The sequence below is a fragment of the Ictidomys tridecemlineatus genome, chromosome 6 (assembly GCF_052094955.1).
Source record: "Ictidomys tridecemlineatus isolate mIctTri1 chromosome 6, mIctTri1.hap1, whole genome shotgun sequence".
NCBI lineage: Eukaryota > Metazoa > Chordata > Mammalia > Rodentia > Sciuridae > Ictidomys > Ictidomys tridecemlineatus.
In genome coordinates, this window is record NC_135482.1 from 14,607,075 (window position 1) to 14,632,719 (window position 25,645).

Sequence of the window (25,645 nt, forward strand, 5' to 3'; positions counted from 1 at the left end):
AAAGGGGATGCTCTGCAGGCCCGGGCCCCTGATCCATCCCAGGTCCCTGATTAGTCCACTGCTGATGGCTGCTTCGCGGCAGGGTGGGCCTCTCCGCGGATCCAGCTTCGTCTCCGTGCCTTGAGCGCCCCATTTCTTCCACACCCCCAACTCTGCGACCCTCCCAAGCGGCTGTGCCCGCCGGAGTCCTGGACGGTGTTGGAGGGCCCCGGGTGCAGCCTCGTAGCCTCCCTTCGTCCCGACTCCGCCTTTCTTCGGGCCGAAGCGCCCCTCCTGGGGTTTTCCAGGGCGCGCAGTGGCCCCCGCAGGACGGAGGTGGGGGCCGGCGGGCGGGGGTGCCAGCCCGGGCGGGGGGGGGGGCCTGACTCACCGCCTGAAACCCAACACCGCCGCGCCCCTCCCCCAGCCCAGCTCCGGCCTGGCGGCCGCCGCGACACCAAAAAGAAAATGAAGAGGCGCCCGGGCCCGTGGAGCCCCTGGCCGGACCGCGAGCGGGCGCCGGCGGCCCCCGGCTGGGTGCGCGCTAGCCTCCCGGGTCCCGGGCTCCGCGAGCCGCCGCCGCCCCGGCGCCTACAGGAGCGGAGGCCGAGCGGCCCGAGCCGGAGGCTGCAGCGGCGGCGGCCGGGCCGGAGGGCCCGCGGTAGCTGCAGTGGGTGAGCCCGGGAGCGCCCGGGGAGGGGGCGCCCCGGCTGGGATCCCCCGGTCCCCCGGGCCCGCTGAGGACAAAGACTCCCGGCTGCCGCCGTGGCCTGCGCCGCGCACCACAAAGGGCGAGTCGCGACAGGCACCCAACCCCCTCCCAGCCCGGAGTGGCCCGGCCTGTGGCGGCTGGGAGGTGGGGAAGCCCGGGCCGCGCCGCCCCTCGCTCCCCTCCCCCGCGGCCGCGGAGCGCGCCGCCCCCGCCCCCGCCCCGTCTGCGCGTCCGCCCAGGGAGGAGTTGGGGGGGCGCGGCGCCCCACATAACACTCCCCCTCCTGAGCTCGGAGCCACCCCTCTCCCCTCCCTCCTGCAAACACCGCCGCCTCCCTGCCACCGCCGCCACCTCGCTCGACGCTCCGCAGCTCGCCGCGGCCGGGGGGCGGTGCGCCGACCGTGCGCGCCGGGGGCGCCAGATGTGCAGTCCCTGCCGCCGCCAGTGACCCAGCCGCAGCCTTAGCGGGAGCGGGCCGCCTCGCCAATGCTGCGGGGGCGACCTTGAGCGCACCCCGGCTTCCCACTGCGGGGACCCCGACACCCCGAGCGTTGTGCCGGGTCCTGCCCTCTGCAGCCCGGCTTTTGGACATGGAAGGGGCCGCGGCGCCCGCGGCTGGGGACGGCCCCGACCTGGGGCTGGGGGCGCCGGGTTCTCCGCCCGAGGCGGCGGCCGGGGCGACTGCAGCTCCCGCGGTGGCTGCGGCCCCGGAGCCCAGGAAACCGCACGGGGTGAAGCGGCATCATCACAAGCACAACTTAAAGCACCGCTATGAGCTTCAGGAGACCCTGGGCAAAGGCACCTACGGCAAAGTCAAGAGGGCCACCGAGAGATTTTCGGGCCGAGTGGTGAGTGGGGATGTTCCCGGAGGGGGGGGGCGCGCTGGCTCCTTGCAGCTGCAGACCCAGGGCGTGCAGGGCGGGAATCTGTGGGCGCTGGAGCTCTCCTGCCAAGAGAGGGCTTCTTGAGGGTCCCGCAGACAGACTCTTCGTTTTCCTCCCGGGACCCTGTGACTCAGGCGTGTGTCTCTTGAAACACTTGTTACATCCTGTCTGCACATATTTTGGGGTGTTCTCCCCTTTTATCCAAACAGCAAAGTAGTGGCTAGGATATGTGAACAGTTTGCAGTTTTGGGACAGTAGGGTCTGCCCCGCCGGACACATCAGATTATGCCCCCGAATGTCTTATTACTCAGAAAGACTTATCCTCCTCAGCCCAGAGCTGGTCCCTCAAGTCTATGTCCTATAGTTGTCTCCCTATCCCCCCCCTCCCCCTGCCCCGTTTACCCACAGACTCTGCATCCCTCCACTGATTCCCCATCACCCGACGCTGACCCTGCAAAGGAGGGCAAACTCCTGCCTGTTTTTTAAGAGAGAAGGTTAGGAAGCAGAAGTGAAGGCTGCTACTGCATGCCTGAGGATTGTGACAGTTTGCATCGTGACTTCTGGGAAGACTGAAATGCCCCCGGCATGGTAGCCATTCAGATGCAGCTCTGAGTAGTGCCGGGGCTCCCTTGTGTTTCAGGTCCTGACCTCAGGACTACTAAATTGCTTAAGGGGTCTGGCCAGCTGCCCTGTGACAGCTGAAACCTTGCCAGGGTGCCAGCACGATTTGCACAGCTCCAAGAAGTGCTTTGAGTGCCTTAGTTTTGTCCCTGTCTTGGTTTGTTGTCATTTTTCCTTTCTGCAGAACAGGCCCTTGAAATCCACACGGCTTGTGGCTAGAGAGTTGGGTTCAAAGTGACTGACTGTTGCAGAAAGATTTTGTGTGGTGTGTGGCAGAACATTAACATGGTTCTTTGATTTAAAGCAGATCAGATGTAATTTTAATCGATTTAGGGCCAAAGTCAGAAACTAATTATGAGGCTCCTTATGTGCACTTTTGGGGGTGTTTCAAGGCCCAGGGTCGCTAATAAATCTAACAGATGGTCACAGGGAAAGCAAAATGAGCTATCAACTGAAGTGCCAGTGTTGACATTTTCCTTTTGCATTTGTGTAGGGACAGTTCTGTTGGGAAAAAAAAAAAAAGGCTACTAATCAACAAGGTCCAGCCCTTAAATTCTCAAATATCTGGATGCCTGGATAACTCCTTCATTTCTCAGATTTGCTATTTGTGTCAATACAACTTAATCTTATAACTTAAAACAAAGTCTATTATTGATTAATTGGAAATTCAGGATGGTGTCCTTTTTTTTTTTTTAAAAAAGCTTCCTCTTTAATCAATGAATTGTGGCATGCAAGTTGAAACTTTACTCTGCCCAGGTACCATTTTTGCAGGTTGAAAATCCTAAAGAGGATATGGTTGGGAAGATGTCCTTTGAAGAACGGGCTTTTGGGTTTGCAGAAGAGAATGAGAAATGCGCACTTCATTCATGCTTTTCTTCTGAGGTGATATTCCCCAGGCTGGATGTTGAATAAGCAAAAACTAAGCTTAGTTCTTTGCTTGTGTTGTCTTAATAGCTGTTGAAGAATCGCACTAGGAAGTTGGAAAGCATGATAATGAAAAACAGATGCAGTTCGAGGTGCAGGTTGAGGATGTGAGAATGTGAGGGGTTGGTTGGGAAGGGCGTGTCTGGGATCTGTGAAGAGACCCCAACACCTAAGAGCTAGGGAGTCTGTACTCTTTGAAAGAATGCAACCCTGTCTTATGGCAGACGCCTTCCCAAGCTTCCCTGGCGCTTCCTGTCACGCGTTCTTCTAGCTATCTGATCCACAGACTAAGTTAGAGCAAAAGGATTTGCATCAGTAGGCAGGAGCCCGTCTTTCTCTTTTGGTGGGTGTCTTGCTTTTTGTTTGCAGAAACTGTGAGCGTTCCTCCAGGATTTTTGCCTCACGGCCACTAGGGGGAGCCCTGAGAACGATAGAGGCTCTTTTCTCAGCTGGAAGATGAGCGGGCCCTTACTGCGCAGCCCTAGTTGACTTTTCCATCGTGCTATTAATTTCAGCTAAATCTCTTGTTTTACTCAAAAATTATGTAAAGATTTTGAAGCTGGCAGCAGATCCAGTCCCAGAAACTGGCAGTCCCCAAACTGCTTCATTTATCCATGGGACTGTTTTTTTTTTTTTTTTTTTCTGGATAGCTGAGCAAGATTCTCTGGTGAACACCTTGCATTTAACAGATGGGAAGACTGAGGTTTGGAGAAGGGAAAACCTTGGACCCAAGTCCTCCCCCCTCCTGAGCACACTCCTCACAGATGGTGCAAGAACTGAAGTGAGAAACAAGAATTGTCAGGTGGAAAATTTTCTGTGCTTGGCTGAACAGAAAATAATACGAAACACACAAATAAACAAAGAAAATCAGTTATTAAGTTGTTCTGCCCATTCAGTACCCAGTGATGCAGAATCTGTCAGGAGCTGCAAGAAATTTTGTCCAATGTATGAACATGGAGTTTTCTTCTGGTTCTAGGGATGCATGAAATATCACAACTTGCTCTTAAGGTTCAGTCCAAGAGCCTTGAGAGAGTGTGGTCTTGATTCTGCCTGTTCCATCTCTGGGCACGATGCTGATGTAATGTCTTTTAAAACCTTTCTCAGAAGGGGCAGTGGTTCTAACCTGTCTTGCCAATGAGTCAGGTGCTGGGGATCGCCAACATTCCTGTTGAAAGCAGGGCCCCTGCTCAGAAAGGAGAGACTTTTTTTTTTTTTAACATGAGAATATTGTTGCCTTTTTTTTGGGGGGGGGGTACCAGGGATTGAACTCAGAGGCACTCAACCACTGAGCTGCATCCCCAGCCCTATTTTGTATTTTACTTAGAGTCAGGGTCTCACTGAGTTGCTTAGAGCCTCGCTTTTGCGGAGGCTGGCTTTGAACTTGCAATCCTCCTGCCTCAGCCTCCTGAGCCACTGGGATTACAGGCGTGCACCACCGTGCCAGGCTAGAATGTAGTTGCTTTGATGGTACATCCGGAAGGGCCTTCCGAATAAAGCACACCAAGACCCAGCATCACTTTCCATGTTCTCTGAAATGCAGTTCTGAAGAGAGTTGCAGAGTCAGAGCTTGGAGTCGACTGGTTCAGCCCTCCCCGTGGTCCAAGCAGCACCCCTTCACATCCCCAGATGCGGTCTCGCAGCCACATTCACGAGACAAGGACTCAGAGTGGCTTGTGATTATTGAGTCCAACATCAAGGCACTCTTGCAAAGAAGCTAAAAACCCTGGCTTGCATTCAAGCCTTTACGTGATCCTTTCTAGCTTTGTGACTTTAGGCAAGCTGTGTGTCTTTGAAATCTCAGCTTCCTCATCCATGAAGTGGCCGCTAATAGTACCAGCTTCTTGGACTTATGAGAGTTGAATAAAATAATCTATATAAGGCCTCAAAAGGGGGGAAATTAACCATTTTAGTTCCTCTTTCTAGTAGGGTCCCTCCCCCCCCCCCCCGAAGTCTTGAATTTGGGCCTCAGCTATTGCACAAGCTTTGTTTTGATACAGTTTTGGTCAGGGCTATGGGTGAACCTTGGTGTCATCTTGCGGCATGTGCTTTCTTTGAGCCAAATTTCTTGGACCTTCAGGCTACACAAAGCACTGCCCCAAACTCCAAACCCAAACCCCTTTGGGGAGAGGTGTCATGGGGTTGCCTCAGTGCCCAAGGTCAAGGTCAACTTTCTCCCCACACCAGTTTACCTGATGTGTGGCAGGACAAGGTGTGCCTGAGCTGGAGGCATGGTCTCTGGGATGGGAGGGGCAGGACTGGTGGGCAGAGGGTGTCCTTGTCTACCAGAGTGCTTCCAGCCACCAGAGAACTAGCTTAGGATAATAGGGCATCCTCACCTAGCAAGCCAGGTGAGTTGACCAAAAGTGAGTATTTTAAGCATTGACCCAAAGCTATTCATAGCCTGGTGATAGAAAACTGGAGATCAGAGAAGCAAAGTTGACCTGCTTAGCCATGGGTGTGTGGCCATCATATGCACGGTGGTTGAGGTACCACTTGGCAGCTAAGGCACAAACCCAATTTCAGAGTGTTAGGGACCTTGGCGAATGTGTCATCCAAACTTCTCATCCTCAAGGTGGGGAACACGAGGCACAGAAGTGTCAATCGACTTTTCCAAGGTTGCACAGCTGGTAAGTGACTGAGCTGGGTTGAAGTTACTTGATTCATGGTTTGGAATTTTTCTGTCATTCATTTAATAAATCTTGACTAAAGCAAGACTTTAGGACCTCGCTCCTAAATAATTATAATCTAGTATCAAAGATAGATGGACCTACAAATACTGGACGAATTTTTATTCATCCGACAAAGATTTATGTCCGTCTGCCAGGTGCCAACGCCAATCCCCTTGTTAAAGGTGGAGACATAGATACGCGTAGGACCCAAGGACCTTCGTGTCCAGTGGAAGAGAAAGAGTAATGGTCACCAGGCTGGGAAGAACTCTTCCACGAAGGAGGCGATCATTCCAGGTGGTTTTCAGGTTGGAGTGTGATGCCTTGAAGCTCAGTTCCCGGGATTGAGTTGACCCTGCGCCTTCCCAGGCTTTAAGCTTCTGGGGTTTCTACCAGCTGATACTTTTAGCTCCGGTGTGTCACGCTGTGCGAAATGCTTTACAGACACTTCCCCTCATGGAGCCCTCGCCCTTGAGGTGTGCACTCCGGTGAGGTCCATTTTACAGATGGGAGATATGACCCATCGGGAGGCTAGTGGATTTGCTGAGTGTCACACAACTGGATGGTGGCCCAGCAGGCCTGTATTTTGGGAAAGCCAATGCTGCTAGAGAAAGGGAGACCCTCCTTGTGCTGCCCAGCTGGTGACCTCTAAAGTCGGGCAGGTACTCTGCCAGTGATGCCTGAAGAGTGGCCAAGGGCGATTCTTTTCTGGGGTGGGTTTTTGTTGGTGCTCAGGAAGAGGATGTAGAGGATGACAGACGGATGGATAGGGAGGGGATTTCCCCACCAGCCGAGAGGAGGTTGAAGACAACCCTTGGTTTGGGTTTCTGGAGACTGCAATGTGGGGTGCTTTAGGCAGAGGTCAGGTTCATGCATGTGTGTGGGAAAGGGGAGGAGGCCCATGGGTGTGCAGCGCTGGAGGCAGTGGGAGGCCAGTTTGGTGAGGTAGGATGGAGGCAATATGATGATGGTGATGATGGTGATGATGATGATGGTAACAGCTAACACTCCTCAAGAGCTTATGGCATGGGGGTATATATGAACTAATGGAGTCCTTGTAGCAATTCTGTTTTCATCCCCTTTTTCAAATGAACAACTGAGCTCCAGAGAGGTTAACTAGCTTGCCCAAGATTCCATGCAGCAGCAGAGCCAGGGTTGGGACCCCGGCATGTAAACACAGAGACTTGACCCCTCTGGAGGTGCACTGAGCCGGGTTCTGATCACAGCAGGGCTCTGTGCCCGTTGGTTTGGGGTGCTGGCTTGGAGCAAAGAGATTTTCACAATAGTTGAGGTGTGAGAAGATAAGGATCAGGAGCAAATTAGAGGAGAGAGACAGTCTGGCTCTGGCAAGCTGACTGCTAGTTGGACCCCGAGTGTGATTTCATGAATCGGGTCAGGGTGCACCCGGGTTCACACTACATTCTTTGTTCCCCAGGTAGCCTCTGACCCTTGGATCCCTTGGGGGCTTCAGGGGTGAACGGGTCCACTCCTTGCCTGCAGACAGAAATGTACCCACTACCCTGAGATGTCTTCATCTACCCGCTAGGAAGCAGCTGGAGGCAGGGGATGGTGAGCAGGGTATCTCCCTTGTTAGTCCAGGTCTAGCTGTCTTGAACTCCTTCTACATCACCACCTCCCATCAACGCCTTGCCCAGTGCCAAGCACAAAGTAGGTCCTCAACAAAGCCTTGTAGGATGGAACTAACGGGAATAAATTGAGCAAGGAAGGTGGTGGGAGGTGTAGGGCTGCAGGTCATCATCCCTGACCTCTGGGAGGGTTTGTTGGCAAGAAGGATCAAGGCCAGAAGTGAACAGCGGGCTACGTGGTAAGGTCTGCAGAGACAGGCAGACCCTTCCTGCACGAATTCCTTTTCTGTTGCACTTGCTCATGCATTCATTAGGGAGAGATGTATATCCTGGGCTTGTAGGATTTCTGGCCATAGCTCCCTGTCCTCAGTGGCTCCGGAATCAGACAGCAGCAGAAGTCTCATTTGTCTTTCCCACATGAAAGTCCTGGAGCATCTGTAAGTTATGATTTGTGAAGTATCTGCTTTAAAGCAGAATGCATTCATCATCGTCCTGGCCCAGACGACATTGGCGAGTGCAGGAATGAGAAGATCCCAGGCCCCAGAATGGGAGGGGCTGGGCCAGATGACCCGCCGCAAGTGGAGTCTGGTTGAATTGATAAAATTCCCTGGAAACGGCCCAAGAGCAGCCAGATGTGGGCTTCATGGCGAGACTCTTGGATAAACTTTTAACTGCATGTTAAAACCAGGGCCGGGCAGCTCCGCTCCTAGGTCTGCCCAGGAGAATGCAAACATGTGTCTGCATAGAAACCCGTGCACCATGTTTAGACCGTCGTTATTCATAAAAGCCCCAAAGGAGGAGCTGCTCAAATGCCCATCAACGATGAATGCATACATAAAATGTGGTGTGTCCATTTTACTTAGGGAATATTATTTATGACCTATTGCATAATTTGCTTGTGGACTATTTATGGAATGTTATTTAGCAATGAAAAGAAATGAAGTACTTAATACGTGCTACAACACAGATGAACCTTGAAAACCTTATGCTAAGTGAAAGAGATCAGTCACAAAAGAACGTATAATACGATTCCATTTCTGTTAAATGTTTAAAATGGGAAAATCCATAGAGACAGAAAATAAGATTAGTGGTTGTCAGGCCTGGGGGTGGGCTTGGTAATAAATGGAGATTAGCTGCTAATGGGCATGCCTTTCTTTTCGGGGTGATGAAAATATTTTAAGAGTGTGGTAATGGTCGCACACTCCTGTGAATAGACTAATAACACCTGAATTCTACAGTTTATCGGGTGACTTGCATGATATATGGATTACACCTCAGTGAAGCTGATAGCTTTTAAAAAGTGGGGGTGAGGGAGAGGGTAAGAGTGACAGTAGAAGACAGTACCATCAGCTCCCCAGATGCCATCCTGTGGACTACAGAGCTCTCATTTTGTGCGAGAAGCAGTATCTTGCTTGCCCTGGGAGAGAGAGAGAGAGAGAGAGAGAGAGAGAGAGAGAGAGAGAGAGAGAGAGAGAGAGAGCGCTCGCGCGCCAGGAACAGAGCACCTGAATCAACCCTTCATCCCACCCCTTGACAGCTGGGTGACCTTGGGCCATATTTTACCTCTGTTTTCTCATCCATCTCTTATTGTATGGATTATTGGGAGGATTCAGCGAGGCTGTATGGCTAAGCCTGTTGTCCAGTGTCTGCCACATGGTAGGTACACAGCAAAGGCTGTTGGGACCATGGCCAGTCTAAAAGGCACCATTGTCTGAATTAGCAAGAGGGTATATTTGTCAAGTCTCTGTCCTGCTGAAAAAGCAGCCCTCCAGACCAATGGCTAGTTTGTGGCTCTGTGACAGCCCTGTGGGCTGATGCCATTCCTGTGCCCCTCAGCCATATGCCTTGTGCATGGACTCCTTGAACTGGCTGCCCTAATAGTAGCTTTTCTCCACTCTTCTTAGCTACCCTGGTCACTAAGACCGATGGCAGAAGCTATATCATAAGAAAGACATCACACCCGGGGGCCTGGCGCACCTTCTCTTCTAAGCTAGCAGTTAACCAGGGTCCCTAACGAAGGCTTACCAATGTGCTCAGGAGTGTGGACCCTTGAGAGGGGATTAAGACAAGTCCTGCCATTAAGATACCTAGAATTTATTTGGGGGCTGTGTGACAAATCCATCATGGATATTTTGAGTGGATAAATGAAGTGCCGAAGGAGGAATCCTGGCTGTAGAATAGACAGATGGTCCACCTTTCTAAGGAGTGGCTGCCGACCCTGGGCAAACTGTTTTCTCCGAGATTCTATCTTCCCATTTAGAAAAGGTACCTGCCAGTATCCTACCAATTGGAATCACTTGCAGAAATAGGATTTGGAATCTTCCAGTGCAGAGCCTGGTGCACAGAAGCTATTGAAATGAGAGCTAGTAGTATTATTTGAGGGGAAAGTGTGGAGAATCTGTTGACCTCGCTGTGGCTCTTGGCTCTCCCTGTCAAAATCCTGCCGTGGATTTGAATGGGGACTGAGTGTGGATTTGCCCCTGCTCGGGTTTCCAGACCCTTCCTTCCTTATTCCTCTGCCCCAGCTCTGTATCAGTGTCCCTCCAGCACATGGGGAGTGTGGGCTGGATTATTTGGGTGCACCTTTTCTCCCATGCCCCCTCATAAGGAAGGAAGCTGGGTGCTCTCTGGCTCTCAGGTCACTGCAGCCTGGTCTGCTGCTAGGAGTAGAGGGGATGCTCAGTGAGAGTGAATGAGTGAACGGCTGAACCCCTGCAGGAAGTGTGCATCAGCAGTCCGGAGAAGGAGAGTCCCTGAAGGCGGGAGGCAGCAGGGAAGGCCCGTGCTCCTTCCTGTTCTCTTTTCCCTGGGTCATGGCTCTGCTCACCCGTGCATGCACCCAGGTGCCTCTCAGTCACGCTCTGCGCCAGGCGGGGCTGGAGAGGAGGGGGAGGCCGAGCCGTCCCCAGCCTGCCTCCACCCTCCGTGGCTGCTCTGCAGCCCCCAGGGCTGGGCTGCTCCCACACTTGCCTGTCTTCCTCTGGAAGTTCCAGCCCTTCCGCCCCCATCTGAGAAGCCCGGCCATCAGCTCCGCGGCATGTGCAGCCTCTGGATGTAAAAGGCATCTGCAGTCTTTCCCCAGCCTTTCTCCCCGGGTTGTAAATCAAGTGCTTTAAGAATTGTAAACCGGCTGGAGTGCGGAGTTAATGTAGGTCTGGAAAAAACACCATCACGATTTGCCTTTTAAACTCGAGCAAAGAAATTCCACTTGGGTTACTTTCGTGAGAGGCACTGAGGTTTCCAGTGGGAAGGTGCCAAGAGGGGGCTGTGGTGGGTTCCGTGTCAGGAGCTGGTGGCGGTGGCCTTCCAGTGGTCTGGGCTGGACTTTCATCTTGGGGCTGAAGGGTAGTTTCCCAGTTACAAAAGGGAGCTGCTCCCTTCTCTGACTTAGCATCTCTCACGAAGCCCGTGCCCTCCTCTGTGTGTCCAGCTTCCCTTACTCAAGTGGCTCAGGGGCCACGCAGACATTCGACTGCAGCCAGCTACAATGCATCCCTGATGGATGTTGTCATTGTGCTGTGAATTGGGTCCAGCTCCTGTGTGCTTTGCCCAAACTGCCCAAGGATGGTCATGTCCCACTCTTCCATGAGATCGTGGTGGGGAAGTGGATGGTCCGCTCTGTGAGTGGAAAGGGAGCATGTGGAGCCTGGATTTGAGCCCACTTTGAGCCTCCTGTGTACTCTGGTGTAGCCATGACTCAGTTTCTTCATCTGTGAAATGGGAGTGACTGGGCGGGTCAGTGAGGTGTGTGGTCCTCTAAGGAAAGTGGGTGGCCACCCCCCGTGAGCATTATTCTTGGAAGGAGCCCTCTTGGTCTAGGCAGGACAGGTCTCAGCCATCTCCAGGCCTCTGGCAGCCTGCACATCCGGGTGCCCCTGTGTCCAGTGCTCTGGCTTCACCTGTAAGTCGAGGGCTGGAGGCAAAACATGCTCGGAGACATGCCCCCGCCAGCTCACAGGAAGAGAACCCCAGGACTCGCAAAACGGAATGGGTGAAATGCAGACTTCATTTCCTGTTGCTTGGTTTTTGGCAGAAAGACTCCTTGCTGGTGGAAGGGAGCAACTTCAGCGCTCAGAGCTGCTTTCCAGCATACCCAGGGTCTCTGTCTGGGGTCCCTGTGCTATGGCAGAGGTGAGGGGAGGGTCCCGTCTCCCCTGACCCCTGGTTCAGTCCGGTGTCATCCCAGGCTTGCTTAAACACGTCCAGGAGGTCATTGTCAGCTTGCCGCTGTGAGATGGAAAGGGTGGCACTCCTGACCACCTCCCTCTTCCCTCTGTGAAACAGGCTGGTGAAGTAGCTCTTGCCTCCCGTGCTGACACAGGGCTCATGACCCATCATGCCGAGGACCGTGCCCGGTGCAGAGCCAGTTCTCAATGAAGTGAGCTGTGGTCACTGGAGGGATCTTTGCTCTGTCCCTAGACACTTAGAGCTCAGGGTGGCTTTGCAGCTGGTCTCGGTCAGGCCTGGGGCTCATGGCTGCCTCTGCTCCGGCTGTACGTTCAGATCTCCTGGCAGGAACCATTATCCTCCCTGTGGTTTTAGCAGTGATTCTGGGGGGATTCTTCATGCAGGGAGGGCTTGGCTCCTTGATCCCTGGTGACAAGTAACACAGGAGATGAGACTCCAGGGATGAGGGAGAGACGAAGGAGGGGTCCCCTTAGTGTCCCTGGCCGTCTCTCTTATAGGGAAGACTCGGCTAGTTCATTTATTTGCACTCCTTTCCTGAGCACTCTGTATTTACTGGGGCCTCTGCTAAGTGCTTTGCCTGCAGCATTACCCAGGCTCTTAGAATGATCCTAAAAGGGAACTGGGCCCAGGGCCACAGCGTTTGCAACTCGGGATGGTGGAACCCAACCAAGGAGTAGAAATATCTCTGTCCTTTTTTTTCCTGTGACAAGTGTTCTTTCTGGCTCTTCCAGGTAGCAGGTTAAACAACATTTATTCAGATATTTATAGAGCTCCTCCCAGGTGCCTGGTACTGTGTTGGGCATGGGGGAGGCAACTGAGAATAAGAAACAGCCCCTGCCCCGAAGGAGTTCACCCAACTCTTGATTCCAAAATGTGCATCGAACCCTCACTGTTTCTCGACCCTCAGTCTTTGCGGTCCTCACTAACTCTCCTTGCCGGTCCATTTAAGGAGACTGATCCCCACCGTCCCATCCCCTCCTTTTTTTCCTTTTTGAATCTCTCGGAACTTCATCACTTGGTGTCAAACATCCGTCATGCAGCCTTGGCTTCCTCGGTGTCAGTTAAAAGAGATGCCAGCAAACTTTGAAATGGTCCCTGAGGTCTTCGAGGCAACGCAGTTACTTGTGTGCTTCTTGGTAGCTTGGAAAGTGAACTCTTGCCTCGGGCAGCAGAGGTGGTGGGTGGGAGGAGGCTCAGCGTTTCTCTGGTGAGCTCAGAGCCCTCAGAGTGACGGCGCACTCTGGGGACAGCCATGGCACACTCCGGGAAAGCCGCAGCTTGCGTCTTGGTTAGTGGATCTCTGTTTCCCAGGCAGAGGCAGGCGGAGTGCTGGGGAGGAAGAGATGCTGCAAGCCCCGGGAGCAGGAATCCTAGAGCAGAGAGGAATTAAGGGGACTCCCACTTACTACATAGCATCCACCTTGGATGTGTAGGAAGGAGCAGGAGGCTTTCCTTTAACAATCCTAATAGCAGGGGACATTTATTGAGTGCCGAGTGTGTGCCAGGCACTGCACAGATGACGTGTGTGTGTGTGTGTGTGTGTGTGTGTGTGTGTGTGTGTTGCTGGGGATGGACCCCAGGCCTTGAGCTTTCGAGGCAAGCACTGTACCACTGAGCCACAGCTCCAGCCCTGTCCTCTTTCGTATGCTGTCTCGCCTTTGAACCTGCGCGATTACTGTGGACGTTTTGCAGATGAGGAAGCAGAGGTTTTTGAGGGAGCCAGTAGCTTGTCTGAAGTTACAGAGCCAGGATTTAGGGCCAGGCTGTGCCTGTCTTGGGAGTTCAGGATCATAACCCTGGCTCCAAGGCCTCTCGGAATGGTAGGCATCTGACGAACCCAGAGTTAAAAGTTCAGAGAAGTGGTCTCTGTGCTTCTGAAAATAGCAGTTTGAGAACTTGGTCTCAAGATCCCAATCATGCTGTATCTTAAACTCACTTCTGACCTCGCTGTGCCTATATCTGTGCCTGGCACACCATAAGAATGAAAAAAATGTTCAGTAGCCACAGAGTGCTGGGTGTCGGAGAATGTCCTCAGGAGACGGTCCCAGTGTTGCCACAGCCTAAGTTGTGTGACCTTGGTCAAGATGTCCCTCTTGTGACTCAAACTCATTTATCTGTTAGATGACAGCGCCGGGATAGATTTTTGTTGTAGGATTCATTATTCATTCAACAGTATAGATATTCATCAGCTTAAGATGATAAACTCATTGTAGTCGAAATCATCATAGATAAATCATCATAACTCAAATGTGTTGAGTAGGCTGAGTCTCTGAACATCGTAGTTTAGCAACACAGAATGTGGAACGAGTGTCGGTCGCCTGCCCTGGTGATCATGGGGCTGACTGGGAGCTGCTACTGCCCAGTATCACGAGAGAGGATCCGGTGTACATCACTATCTGGGGAAAGATCCAAGTTTCAAATTCAAAGTCTGGTTTCTACTCAGCGCCTCTTGCTTCTGTACCATTGTCAGGTGGAAGAATTATAAGTAAGACAATCAGAAGTTGAATGGACTTCATTTATTGAGTGCCTGCTGTGTCTGATGCTGGCCCCAGGCAATAGCGACAGAGAGATGAGACAGACCAGGTTTCTGCTCCCTGCAGCTTACTTTACATCCTCTTCCACAAACTGGGTTTTTTGGGAGTCTTTATGTCTTGTCCCCAGATTGCTTCAAAACGGTACTTGCTGAATCTCCTCCACTTGTCTTCCTCTGCAGAAGGTGAATTCTGGCTGAGCAGGGGTTCTATCGGTTCTGCTTACTGATGCATCCTGAGGACCTAAAACGGTGCCTGATTGATAAACACTGGTGACTTGCAGGCACGAGTTTTTTGCCATGTCCATTTGGCTCACGAAATCTCAGTTTATAAATACTCTACTGCTAAAGCCCAAGGAGAAAAATTAAGGAGTCAAGGCCCATTTTCTAGAAAAAATACCACTTTTACAAATTAAGATGCAGCCGAGACAGGGAAGGTTTCGGATCCCCGCTTACAGAAGGATTAGCGAGCCGGTCAGGATTCCTCGCTTTTTTGTCTGGTGGGGCTCTTTGCAAACCACAGAGAAAACCAAACAAAAACAAAAACTCCTCCCCCCCCCCTTTGCTTCAAGCAGAAAAAGCAGTTGCTTCTTAAAACAGCTCATGAAGGAAAAAATTATAACAAATATTTAGCCTTTCTCTGGTGGCCGCACAGTCTGAATTCTTTTCAGCCCCACAATGAGCTCTAATTTTATGAAATGTTTGGATTAGCCACCAATTTTCCGGTGGAATTTAGGAGGCTTGTATCCGTACTTATGCTTGAAGCAAAGAAATCTCATAAAATCTGCTCGGTATCTCGGGCCCAGTGGGACATTCTAGCCAAGGACAAAATGACCATCAGCAAGTGATGGGGGGGGCGGGGAGAAAGAGATCTCTCTGGCAGCTGGGGCCGGGCTCTGCTGATGCTGGTGTGTTCTTGAGCTGCAGTCCCTGGGGCTTGGCCGGCCTGCATACCACTTCCAACTGATCATGGGCTATAAAAATTCCAGCCCAAGAACAATGCCTTGTACCTGACCTTGTTCTTCCAATTCTCAGAGCCAGAGGACGTTAGGGCATCTGGTAATTGGGTGAGAGGCATTTGATAGCGCGTGGAGCTCTGGACGTCCAGCTCGTGGCACCAATGTCTTGTGTTCTGGTTTCCAGTTCTCATCTTTCCTCCTGCCCCTTGACCTGTCTAAGAGGGACACACAGGGCTATTAAAATCAATTACCATTCAATGAAATGAAAAACTTCAGTTCTGTGGTTGCATTGGCCACATTTTAAGTGCCCAGTAGTCTACGCAGCAGTGGCTGCCATTGGATAATGCAGAGCAGGTCATTTTTGTTATTGTAGGGAGGTCTGTTGGGCGTGGCCATGGTCGGTGCTGAGTTTGATGAAGACAGGGGGTTCCCCCTTCCCCTGTTTTATTAAGCCTGTAGCACCTGCTGCTACTTGTAAGCATCTCTAAGCATCATCTGGTGTTACGTTGCTGTGTCTCCCGTGTCCAGAGCAGTGCATGGGTGCTGTATACTCCCGATGGTGATTTTTAGAGTGAATGAATGAACTCATTCGCCTGATTCAGTCTTTGTACGTGCCTGGCACAGAGTGGGCCTTCAGAAAAATGGAATGAACACTCTTAGAGTAGCCATGACTGGGCGACTCTGAACTCGATTGTCTAGCACCTGTGTCCTCTGTTGTGCAAGGCTCCATCCATACGTGAGGAGCAGACAGACGTGGGTCCTCTAGTCAAGGAGACTATCCAGCCCGAGGGCTCGTAAATCTGGGGGGGGGACAAGTGAATTTCTGAGGTACACCTATTACCAAAATGCATCTTCTTTGGCACTCGCCCCGGAAAGTCTGATTCAGCAGAGCTGGGGTGGGACTTAGGACACCTGGCGTCTTCTGCATTTTAACCAAGTAGCTCAGGTGAGTGATGGGGGAGGTCCACAGTGGGAAGCTAGCTGCAGCATTCATCTGGGAGACCCCCAAGCCACTTCCTTCAGGTCACAGTTTCCTGGTAGCCTGTCACGTAGTAACGACAACAGCTATGAATACAGAGCACTTGTGCACCAGGTGCTGCTTGTTCCAAGCATGTTCATCACTGACCTGAGTTCCTCCTCACTGAGAGCTGCACACTGTTCTTACCCCCATTTGACGGGCGGGTAAGGCAAGGAGGAGGAAACCATTCGTCCACATGGACACCGCTTGTAAAGGGGAGTAGAACCCTGAACTGCTGGGATTGACGGATGGCACCCTCTGAACTTGGAGCAGCTGCCTGCCTCCTGCATGCCAAGTGTGCCTTTTCTGCCAGTTTCTTGGAGTCAAGTTCAGGTGTATTTATCAAATGCTTGTTGAGGGGATTCACACATGTGCATATCATGAGTTATGTTGATCTTCCAAAGTCCATCTCTGGTCTCAAGGAGTGTCCTTCATTCATTCAGGGGCATTTCCCAGGTGGGCTGCACCAGGATTGGGTGGACAGGAAGGAGGCCTAGGCAAGAACCTCCCGAGAAAGTGCCACTGTTAGTGGAAAAGCCAAGCAAATCCTAAGGACTGAATTTTCCCTCCTTTTGCTCCATCAGGGTGTCTATGTGCGTGCACATTAAGGTGTCTGTGTGCGTGCACACCCATGTGCTCTGTGTGTGTGTGGCAGGGGTCCAACGGCCCATTCTGTTGGGCTTTTGTTCCTGCTCACTTTGCAGGAGGGCTGTGCCCCCTTCCCACCCCTTTTCAACCACTGGCAGGACAGGACCACCCTTAGACCTGGGAGCCGCCAGGACTTGAAGAGAGTGATGATGGGAGGGTGGGGTAGGTGGACCCGTGAGTGCGTGTCTTTCTCAGGGTGTGCTTCAGGAAGCTGCTCCCGGATGATCCTGAGTTTGTTTTCATTTTACAGTTCAAGAAATTAACACTCAGAAAGAGTGTCGAGTCCGCGAGGTGGCACCCACCTCAAAACCTCAAGGCCGCCTCCCTTGTGGTTGGCTTTTCCAGCTGCATCACTGGGTCCCAGTCCTCACTAAGCATAGGAGTGGGACCTTGGACAGAGGGAGGACTCAATGAGGCCATCGGGGGCAGGGGCCCAGGCATCAGTATTTTCAAGCAGCCCCCTAGGTCCCTGTAGTGCACACTGGAGTCGAGAGCCCTTGGCTGTGGCACGTCTCCATCCACGCTGACCGTGTCTCCATCCACACTGACTATGTCTCCATCCACACTGACTATGTCTCCATCCACACTGACTATGTCTCCATCCACACTGACCATGTCTCCATCCACACTGACCATGTCTCCATCCACACTATGTCTCCATCCACCCTGACCATGTCTCCATCCACGCTGACCTTGTCTCCATCCACGCTGACCATGTCTCCATCCACCCTGACCATGTCTCCATCCACGCTGACCGTGTCTCCATCCACACTGACCTTGTCTCCATCCACGCTGACCTTGTCTCCATCCACCCTGACCATGTCTCCATCCACGCTGACCGTGTCTCCATCCACGCTGACCGTGTCTCCATCCACACTGACTATGTCTCCATCCACGCTGACCGTGTCTCCATCCACGCTGACCACTGACCATGTCTCCATCCATTTCTGGTTGGGCTGGGGTCTTGCTCCTGGGAAGGTGAGCCTCCCTGCTCTGGCCCCAGTGTGCCTTCTCCAGAGAGGACTGGTTGTCCAGCGCCGTCCCTGCAGGCTGGGGCTGGGACCTTTTGCTCTCTTGCATCAGAGGCTGCCCGTAAATCAGCAGCTGTCTTGTTTTCTTTCTGGGCCCCAGTTGTGGTGACCTTTGTCTCTCTGTTTATTTCAGGGAAATAATTCCATCCTGCAGAATCGATTCCCTGGGGGCTATAGAAGTACATTTGGAGGGACTTCTCTTAGTGAGGTGACCTGAAATGGCCTCTTGGTAGAGGCGACAGCTGCTTCCTCTCTCCCCACCCCCTTCTCACTTTGCCCTCTGACATTGTCCTCGTGGTTGGGGGGCCTTCTGGGGGTGTTCTTACACATGTCTCTGCAGAAGGTCTGCTTCTCCACAGTAATAACAAAAATCACAAGAACAGCGAGCACTTTGGACCCATGTGGAGTGCTCATGTTGGGCACCTTGCTGGGCATTTTCTGTGTCATCTTGTGCACTTTACTTTCTCTTGGCAGTACCGGGCCTAAACATAAGTCTAACGTTGGCATTGAATCCTATCTAACAAGGGACATTTACAGTTTTGGCACCATTTTTGGCCTTGTTGGAGGATGAGGTGCTTTGAGAGCGTAGTGGCCGCCATATTGGAGGCAGTTAGGTTGCCTGGGATGGGGTGGGGGCTGGACTACTGAAGGGAAGGGTGCAGCGAAAGCAGAGAGTACCTTAACAGTCTCCCCACGTTCAGTCTGCCATGAGCTTTAGTCAGGGGGATGGAGGATATTGGTTCATCCTGATGTTTTGGTTGAGTGGAAACACTAAAAAGTTAAGAGAAAGTTGTAAATATATATTTGCAGGTGATCACAGCTCATGAGTGTTTATTTATGAACCAATGAGCCAATGAACCAAACCTTTTAAAAACTGTAGCCATGCATGGTGGTGCACACACCTGTAATCCCAGCAGCTCCGGGCGGAGGCTGAGGCAGGAGGATTGGGAGTTCAAAACCAGCCTCTGCAACTTAGTGAGGCACTAAGCAACTCAGTGAGACCCTGTCTCTAAATAAAATACAAAATAGGACTGGGGATCTGGTCAGTGGGTAAGTGCCCCTGGGTTCAATCCCTGGGACACCCCCACTGCCCCCCCCCCAAAAAAAAAGAAACTGTAGACATTTCTTAAGGAAACCTTTCTTTCTTGCCTTGTTAAAACAAAGTCCCTTTTCTTGGTGTCTTCTGGTGAATTCTCCTAAATGGTCCTCAGTACTGTGTTTGGGAATCTGCATGTTTGCAGTTTATAGTTTGTCTGTCTTCTCCCTCATCAACGTGTATTTCTTTTTTGATCCTTTTAAAAGGTAAAAATTTTCCTTTCCTTATAGCAAAACTAACACAGGCTTCATGCTGGACACTCAAGAGACAGAAAAATGTAAGATTAAAGGTGAGGTTAGTGCTCATGCCTTGATTCTGTCAGTGAGACTGTTCCTTGTTCTATTTTTCCAGCTTCTCTACAGATTTGCTGTGACTAAGCTTTTTCAAATTGTTTTGGTAGGGAAACAATGAGTGGCCATCTGCAGGGACTTAGTGTGTGGATTCTGTGGCATTTTCTGGGTGCCTTTTTTAGGGCTAAACTTTTTCCTATACTGTCTTGAGAGCTGAACCGGTTCTGAGAGCCAATCCAGAGAAGTTCTGTTTTCTTGAGTAACAGGATGACCCTCCTTGTGGGGAACAGGACTGGCCAGAGTCAGACAGCTAGCATGTGGCTGAGCTTGGTTTCATGACTCAAGGTCAAGGGCTTTTCCTATTTTCCTACCTGTTCCTTGTGTTTTGGATTGTGGGTTATAGATGTGTGGTTTTTGAAATAAAGGAGCTATTTCTAGGTTTAAGGACTGAAATCAGAAAAAAAAAAAAACAATCTACCTTTATCTCAATCATCTGTGTCACTCAAGTGACAGATTTTTTTTTTTTTTGGTGGGGAATGGGGAGTCAGAAGCCAAATTTTGCCCCCTCTTTAGCATTCCAGACCCAGCATCTGCTGGAGCATCGGTCTTGGATTAATACCGAGATGGACTCAGAAACACACTTGAAAGCAGCTTGCATTATTATCTGTGCATAGCTTTCATTTTATGACCTGCTTAAAGATGCAGGGAGCATAAATCTTGGGAAGGACTGTCTTATTTACTTCTTCGTCTTTTCTGCAGATGGGATGTTCACATTAGAGACGGGCTGGCTTCAGAGTTCTGCTCCAGGATGTTTTAGCTGAACTGTACGAGTCCATTAAACAAATGTAAGAGTTTTTGGGGAAAGAAGAGCAATGTCTCAAACCAAATGTTTTACATGGAGAACATCTGGGGAATATGGGTATTTGTGTGTATGGTACATCAGAAAGCAGCTTGGCGGGGTTCCCCTGGGATGTTTCTGGCCCGTGGTGGCTGCATTTGAGAGTTTTGTTGTAAGGGAAGGGTTCCTATGAAGGATCACCATGGAGCAATGCGTGATCCAGGAAGGAGTGTCCTTGTTTAGCCGCCAGCTCGAATTGTTCTGATTAGCTCCTCCACCAGCTCTTCCACGGCACATGAACGATCCAATATCTGAGCTAGTTTTCCCAAGGCTTACACTCCAGAGAAAGGAAGAGTCACCATGCCAAGGTGTCACCCAGTGATGCCATAGGTTTGACCAAATATGGAACCAGGTGTGGCCCAAGGAAGCAGCTTTGGCCACAGACTCCAAGTGCCTGGGTTGAAACTTGGGCTTTGTGTTTATAATCTGTGGGAACTTGGGTTCAGTTTTCCTCTCCTGCAGGATAAGTAGCCTGTCTTGTGGAGTGGTGGGGGGAGTGGAATCAAGTGGAATGGCATCCTGTATGTTGGGGGGATCATTTGTACCACACGGTACTGCATCTACATGTGCAGAAGCAACGTGAGTCAGAGGAGTATCTGGGAGCGTTCTCTGACCTCAGCAATTTGTAGTTACTGGGCCAGGCTGTTAGTAGTGGGTGGAGGTGTAAGAAAGGATTAGGGCTTATAAAAATGAAGGCTTATGATGTGCTTGAGGCTGAATTCAATTAAACTCAGTGCATTGCTGATTGCAAGTCCACTGTTGTGCCAGATTCTCTCCCAGATATTGAGGACTCAGAGGGGACAAGGCGGTGACAGATGCCTGCTACCTCTGGGACGCTGACCATGAATAACCTTCGCTTTTGCCAGGTTATGTATGACTGCCTTTTAAGTAGCACAGACAGTGACTGGTAAATATATTGTAGATGTGAACATTATTTGGCAGAGGACATGGCTCGTCTTCCTGTTCCTTTGGTGCATCATGACCCCTCTACCCCAAAAGGCAAAAACCTCATGATAATTTAATATGGCACCGTTGTGGAGGGAGAGGAAGTTGTAAAAATTGCATCTGAGTGAGTCCCAAAGATGGCATTTTGATTAGTACTGATCCAGTGAAATAGTCACAGGCCCATTTCCTGGCAAGAAGGACCGAGTAGTGTGAAGTATGTCAAATGAGCAGGAGACCGGGGGTGGGACACATCACATACAGGATGACATTGCCTTGACAGTGGGATGGGGAATTAACAATGGAGCAAAGTGAGACCCAGTTCTGGTTAGAAATGAGTCTCCTTTAGGAGATGCAGGGGTGGAAATGGAGGCTTCTGAGGAGGCCCCCTCTGCACGTACGCCATGGTTTGAGTTCCCCCAAGCACCCCATGTTCAGCACCAAGTCTTGCATATGCTGTGCTCTAGACACCACTTGGCCCTAGGGGAGCCGTGGTGAAGGAGAAGCAGTGATCGCCTCTGTGCAAATAAAGGTAAGTGAGGCAAAGAGAGCGGACCCAGGCGTGCATCCCGGAGACTTGTTACAGGGTGGACCCTGTCCGGGGAGATGGATGCAGAGGATTCCGTCAGCTCCTAAAGGAGACTCATTTCTAAGTTAGCTGCGATGACAGAGTGTGGAGGGATTCTGGCAGAGGAAATGCCACGTGTGCATGTCCAGGGACATGGACACATTCCCCACTGGCTGCGCCTTGGGTCCCCGTGAGGGCTGCAGATCCCTTCCCGGTCTCCTCTGGAGTCGGGATCGAGTATTGAATACTGGATGCATCTCACCTGGCTGATGGGGCAGCAAGAAATGCCCACCCAGGACTGAGGACCTCCCTGGGGGTCAGGCTGTCATCATTTGTAGCCAGAGACTCCTGCAAGAGGCACCCTGGGCAGGTTTGTGGAACCCTAATTAGGCTGCTGACCAGCATGGAGGCAGTGGGGCCGTGGAGCAGGGAACCTGTTAACTCTCTGAATAATGAGCAATGAGAGCCTCCCTTGCAAGGAGTGAGGTGCTGCTGCGCAGGGGAGATGACTGAGATCCCAGAGGCCCCGGGTGACAGACACCGCAGCCTCTGCCACCGTTCCCCCGCTCTGACATGCCTCGTGGCTGTTCATCAATGTTCCAAGCAGAAGGAATTCCGTCAGGATAAAAATAACTTCTGACAAATCCCTTTCACTCATCTGCAAAATCATCCGTGGTGAAAACACGAAATAAAATGCAAAGCCTTGCCTCTGTTTTTACCTGTTACATTTCACCAGCTTAAGAAATTAAAAAAAAAAAAAATAGATCTCTTTGTTCTGCCCACCTAGACCTGCTAAATCCAACAGACTTATTTCCTTTCCCTTTGGAAACCTCATTTGGCTTCTTAGGTCTTTTGTGTCCCTTGCTCATTGTTCCTAAGGTCAGCGATCCAGTTGCAGCCTGAAGTTAATATTTAAAAGCAATATTTGCAAGAAATTAAGTAATAATGGGACAGAACCCTCCCGAGTATGCTCATTCATGTGTGATAGCAAAGTCAGGCTTCAGATACTGGAGCGAGGTTTGGACTGAACTGGGCTGAGAACAGCGTGGTGGCTTGCAGTGTGGGGACAGCCCCCGGGACCTTGTGTGGAGGTGAAATCGTGTGCCATGCTGTGAGACATGTCATAATTTGCCAGCACACTGAGAAGTATCTGTCGCTCTCCGTCTGGGTTTATTAATAATGCAGCAGTTCGGGGACTTCGTTGCAGCTGGAGCCTGCCTCACATATAAATGTTAATAACCCTTTTGTGGTGGCTTCCGTCCCACTGCTAACTGTGGTTTAGCATGGGGTCGGTCAGGGCTCCTGTAGGCTGTCTAGTTACAATTGCAGCATGGCTGTTAATTTGGTGAACTTGGGCCTATCCTTTAACCTCCCCGGGACTCAGTTTCCTCATTTGCCCAATGAGGAGGTGGGAGTGGAGCGTTGTAATCCACGCAGCTCTAATGTCTGCTATGATAACGATGCTGATTGTGACTTCTGCCATGGTTCCTGTGAGCCTTCTGCAGTGTCACATACACAGTCTGATAGGACCCCCAGGTCAGTCCTGGTGTGGTGCTGCAGGATAATAACCGGAGGGCGTGCCGCTGTCATCCTCACTTGCAGATGGGGAAACTAAGCCTGTGTCTTGATTAGCTGTGGACGTCTCCTTGGAGCAGGTCCCTCCTCCAAGTTGCTATGATTGCTGATAGGACAAGTGCTGATACCAGGGTTCAGAGTGGTTCTGGCCAGGACTCTGCTGGGTTCCGATGTCCATAAGTACTAGTCGAGCTGCCTTGTGCTGCCTTGCTGAAGAGCAGTAGCAGAGGGATCTGGGGCCAGCTTAGAAGTAACCTCAGCCCCTGGCTCATCCCTTTCCTTCCCTCTTTGGGACAATTGTAACCTGGAAGAAAAGCAGTTGCACTTGGAATTCTGATCTGGTGTTGAGTTTGGCTTTTGGAAACGTGCAAGGCTAAAAATAAACAGCCGCTTGGCAATCCCAGCCCTAGCTCAGCAGCCTTGTGTTTGGAGCCTGGGAGTCGGACGCCGCCCGTGTTAGCATCTCATGTGTTATTGGGGGCCTTTGCACATTCCCAGTGGTGTGCAGACTGTGACGTAACCTGTCCCAGTGGCTTCCCAGGCCTCGGGGCTACGACCAGGGAAGTATTTATTGGAAGCGAACTTGCCATTTGACAGGGGTCAGTTAATCCTGGTCACTGAGCCCTCTGTATCGGTGGCAGTGCGTCAGTTGCATTAGTCACTGAGTGTGCAATGTGACTGTCTTATTTAAGTTGCAGGATGGTAGGAGCTGGCAGGGGCACACCGACTTTGGTTTAAGGTGGCGGTTCTCAAACCTCAGCATGCCAGGTCTTCCCCCAGTCCCCACCACCTCCATTCACTGCCTGCAGGTGACCTGCTGCCCACGCTTTGACAGAGCACTCTCCAGAGTCTGACTGTCCTCGGGCTGGCTGGCTGGCTGCTCTGTTTAGGTATTCACCTGGCTCTAACTTTCAGCTGGCCTTCTTTTCCCTGGGTCCTCCCTGCTCAGCTGTGGTCACTGTCTCCCGGTGCCATACAGGGAGTGTAAATCTGTCCTGAGAGTTCTTCGTCATTAGTTCCCTTCCTCAGTAAGGATGCTCTCCGTGCAGTGCTTGGCGGGGACAGACTGGGGTGGGGGGAGTACTAGGGAGTGAGGAACAGCTCTCCATGGAACAGCTCTCCGAGTCCTGGCTCCTGAGCAGGCCCTGGCCCCGGTCAAATGCAAATCGGCTTTGCTATTTAAATCTGGAAATAGAACACATTTTTCATGGCAGGAGAAAAATCTGCCTCATCGGAGGAACCATCATCTCTTTTATGGGAGTTTTGGGAAACAGAGGATTGAGAAGCGGGTTATGGTGAAGGATGTTTATCAGAACCTCTGACAAGATGAAAGGGCAGCTGGTGGCCGATGGTGGGTGCCCCTCTTTGAAGGCAGAGCTGCTCCCTGGCCCGGGGTGCCTCTCCTCTGAGCCTGTTCATACAACTTTGGCTTCCAACCTGCTCCGGTCTGTAAAAACATCCAGGTAACAACGTGAATCAACAGGCCAGGGAGGAAGAGAGGAGCCGTGGGCCCCCGGCGGAGCTGGCGTGGGCCCCGTGGGGCCTGTTGTGTCCTGGCAGGTTGCTGCGGTGTTGTCCTGAGTTGGCCAGGCTCCTCCCCAGAGAGCGGAGGGTCACTGAATTAATTAGGGTCTTTGGTTGCAACACAGCCTTCTGGGTGGCATCGCCGTGGTGATCCAGGCAGAGGCTTTCAGAGTAACAGCCGGAGAGTGGCCCATGTGCAGCGATGCCTCGCCCCAGACTCTGCCCAGCTCCCAGAGGAGAGCAGGAACCCCGCGCTCCCAGCCTCCAGCTGGACATGGCTGCCCGCCACCCCCTGCAAGTGGCCTCTGGGCCCTTGGTAAGAACAGATTCCCTGGCTGCCTCTGACTTGGTGCCCTGCAGCGTGGTGGTGGAACGTGGCCGGGAGTGAGGTCACACCTTGTGAATGGCAGAGAGGCTGCCAGTGCGTGTTGCTGGGATTAGAGCGCAGGCTTGTTCTCACTAAGTGAGGCTAATGCCGTGTTTATGACCGTGTTTCCTGCGGCTGTGCCTGTCCCCAGCCCTGCCTTCCGGGTCGTCAGGCCCTGCAAAACAAAAACAAAAACAAAACCACTTCACGGGGCTTGGGCTTGGAGGAAGTCCAAGTCTCACTGGGCTTTGGGAGCCCTTTTGAATCCTTCTGGGGACTCCTGTCACCTGCCGTGGTTACTGTCCGCTCCACCTGTATCTGTGCCTCAGGAGGCCGTGTTCTCTGGGCTTAGCCGCCGGCCCTCAGCTCTCCGCTCCACATTTGACTTGCAGCAGTGTTGTTTTCTCCGTGCCTCAGTTTTCTCACCTGTAAAATGAGGCTGTAGTTAGGACTAAAGGGAATAAGGTCTATCTGCCTACAGCGAACACATGCTGAGTATCAGTCATCACTGATGCTAAGGATATAGTCATGGACTATATCCATTGACACGTTCCTCAAAGTGGGACTTGGACCAGCACGGCTGGCAGCACCTGGGAGCTTGCTGGAGATGTAGGATCCTTGGCCCCACCGCACACCCCT

The 25,645-nt window shown here is 51.8% G+C and overlaps 1 protein-coding gene across 2 annotated transcripts in view; it reads left to right on the plus strand.

The window, feature by feature from the left end:
* Window positions 1-384: 384 nt before the first annotated feature.
* Nuak1 (NUAK family kinase 1) overlaps window positions 385-25,645 on the plus strand; it is a 67,276-nt gene continuing 42,015 nt past the window's right edge. Inside the window, exon 1 of one of the 2 annotated variants that reach the window (XM_005322450.4) lies at window positions 385-1,539. In XM_005322450.4, the coding sequence (XP_005322507.2) occupies window positions 1,282-1,539 (258 nt within the window). In that variant the 5' untranslated portion in view covers window positions 385-1,281. The remainder of the gene's footprint in view (window positions 1,540-25,645) is intronic. The other variant, XM_078052900.1, reaches the window with a different exon arrangement.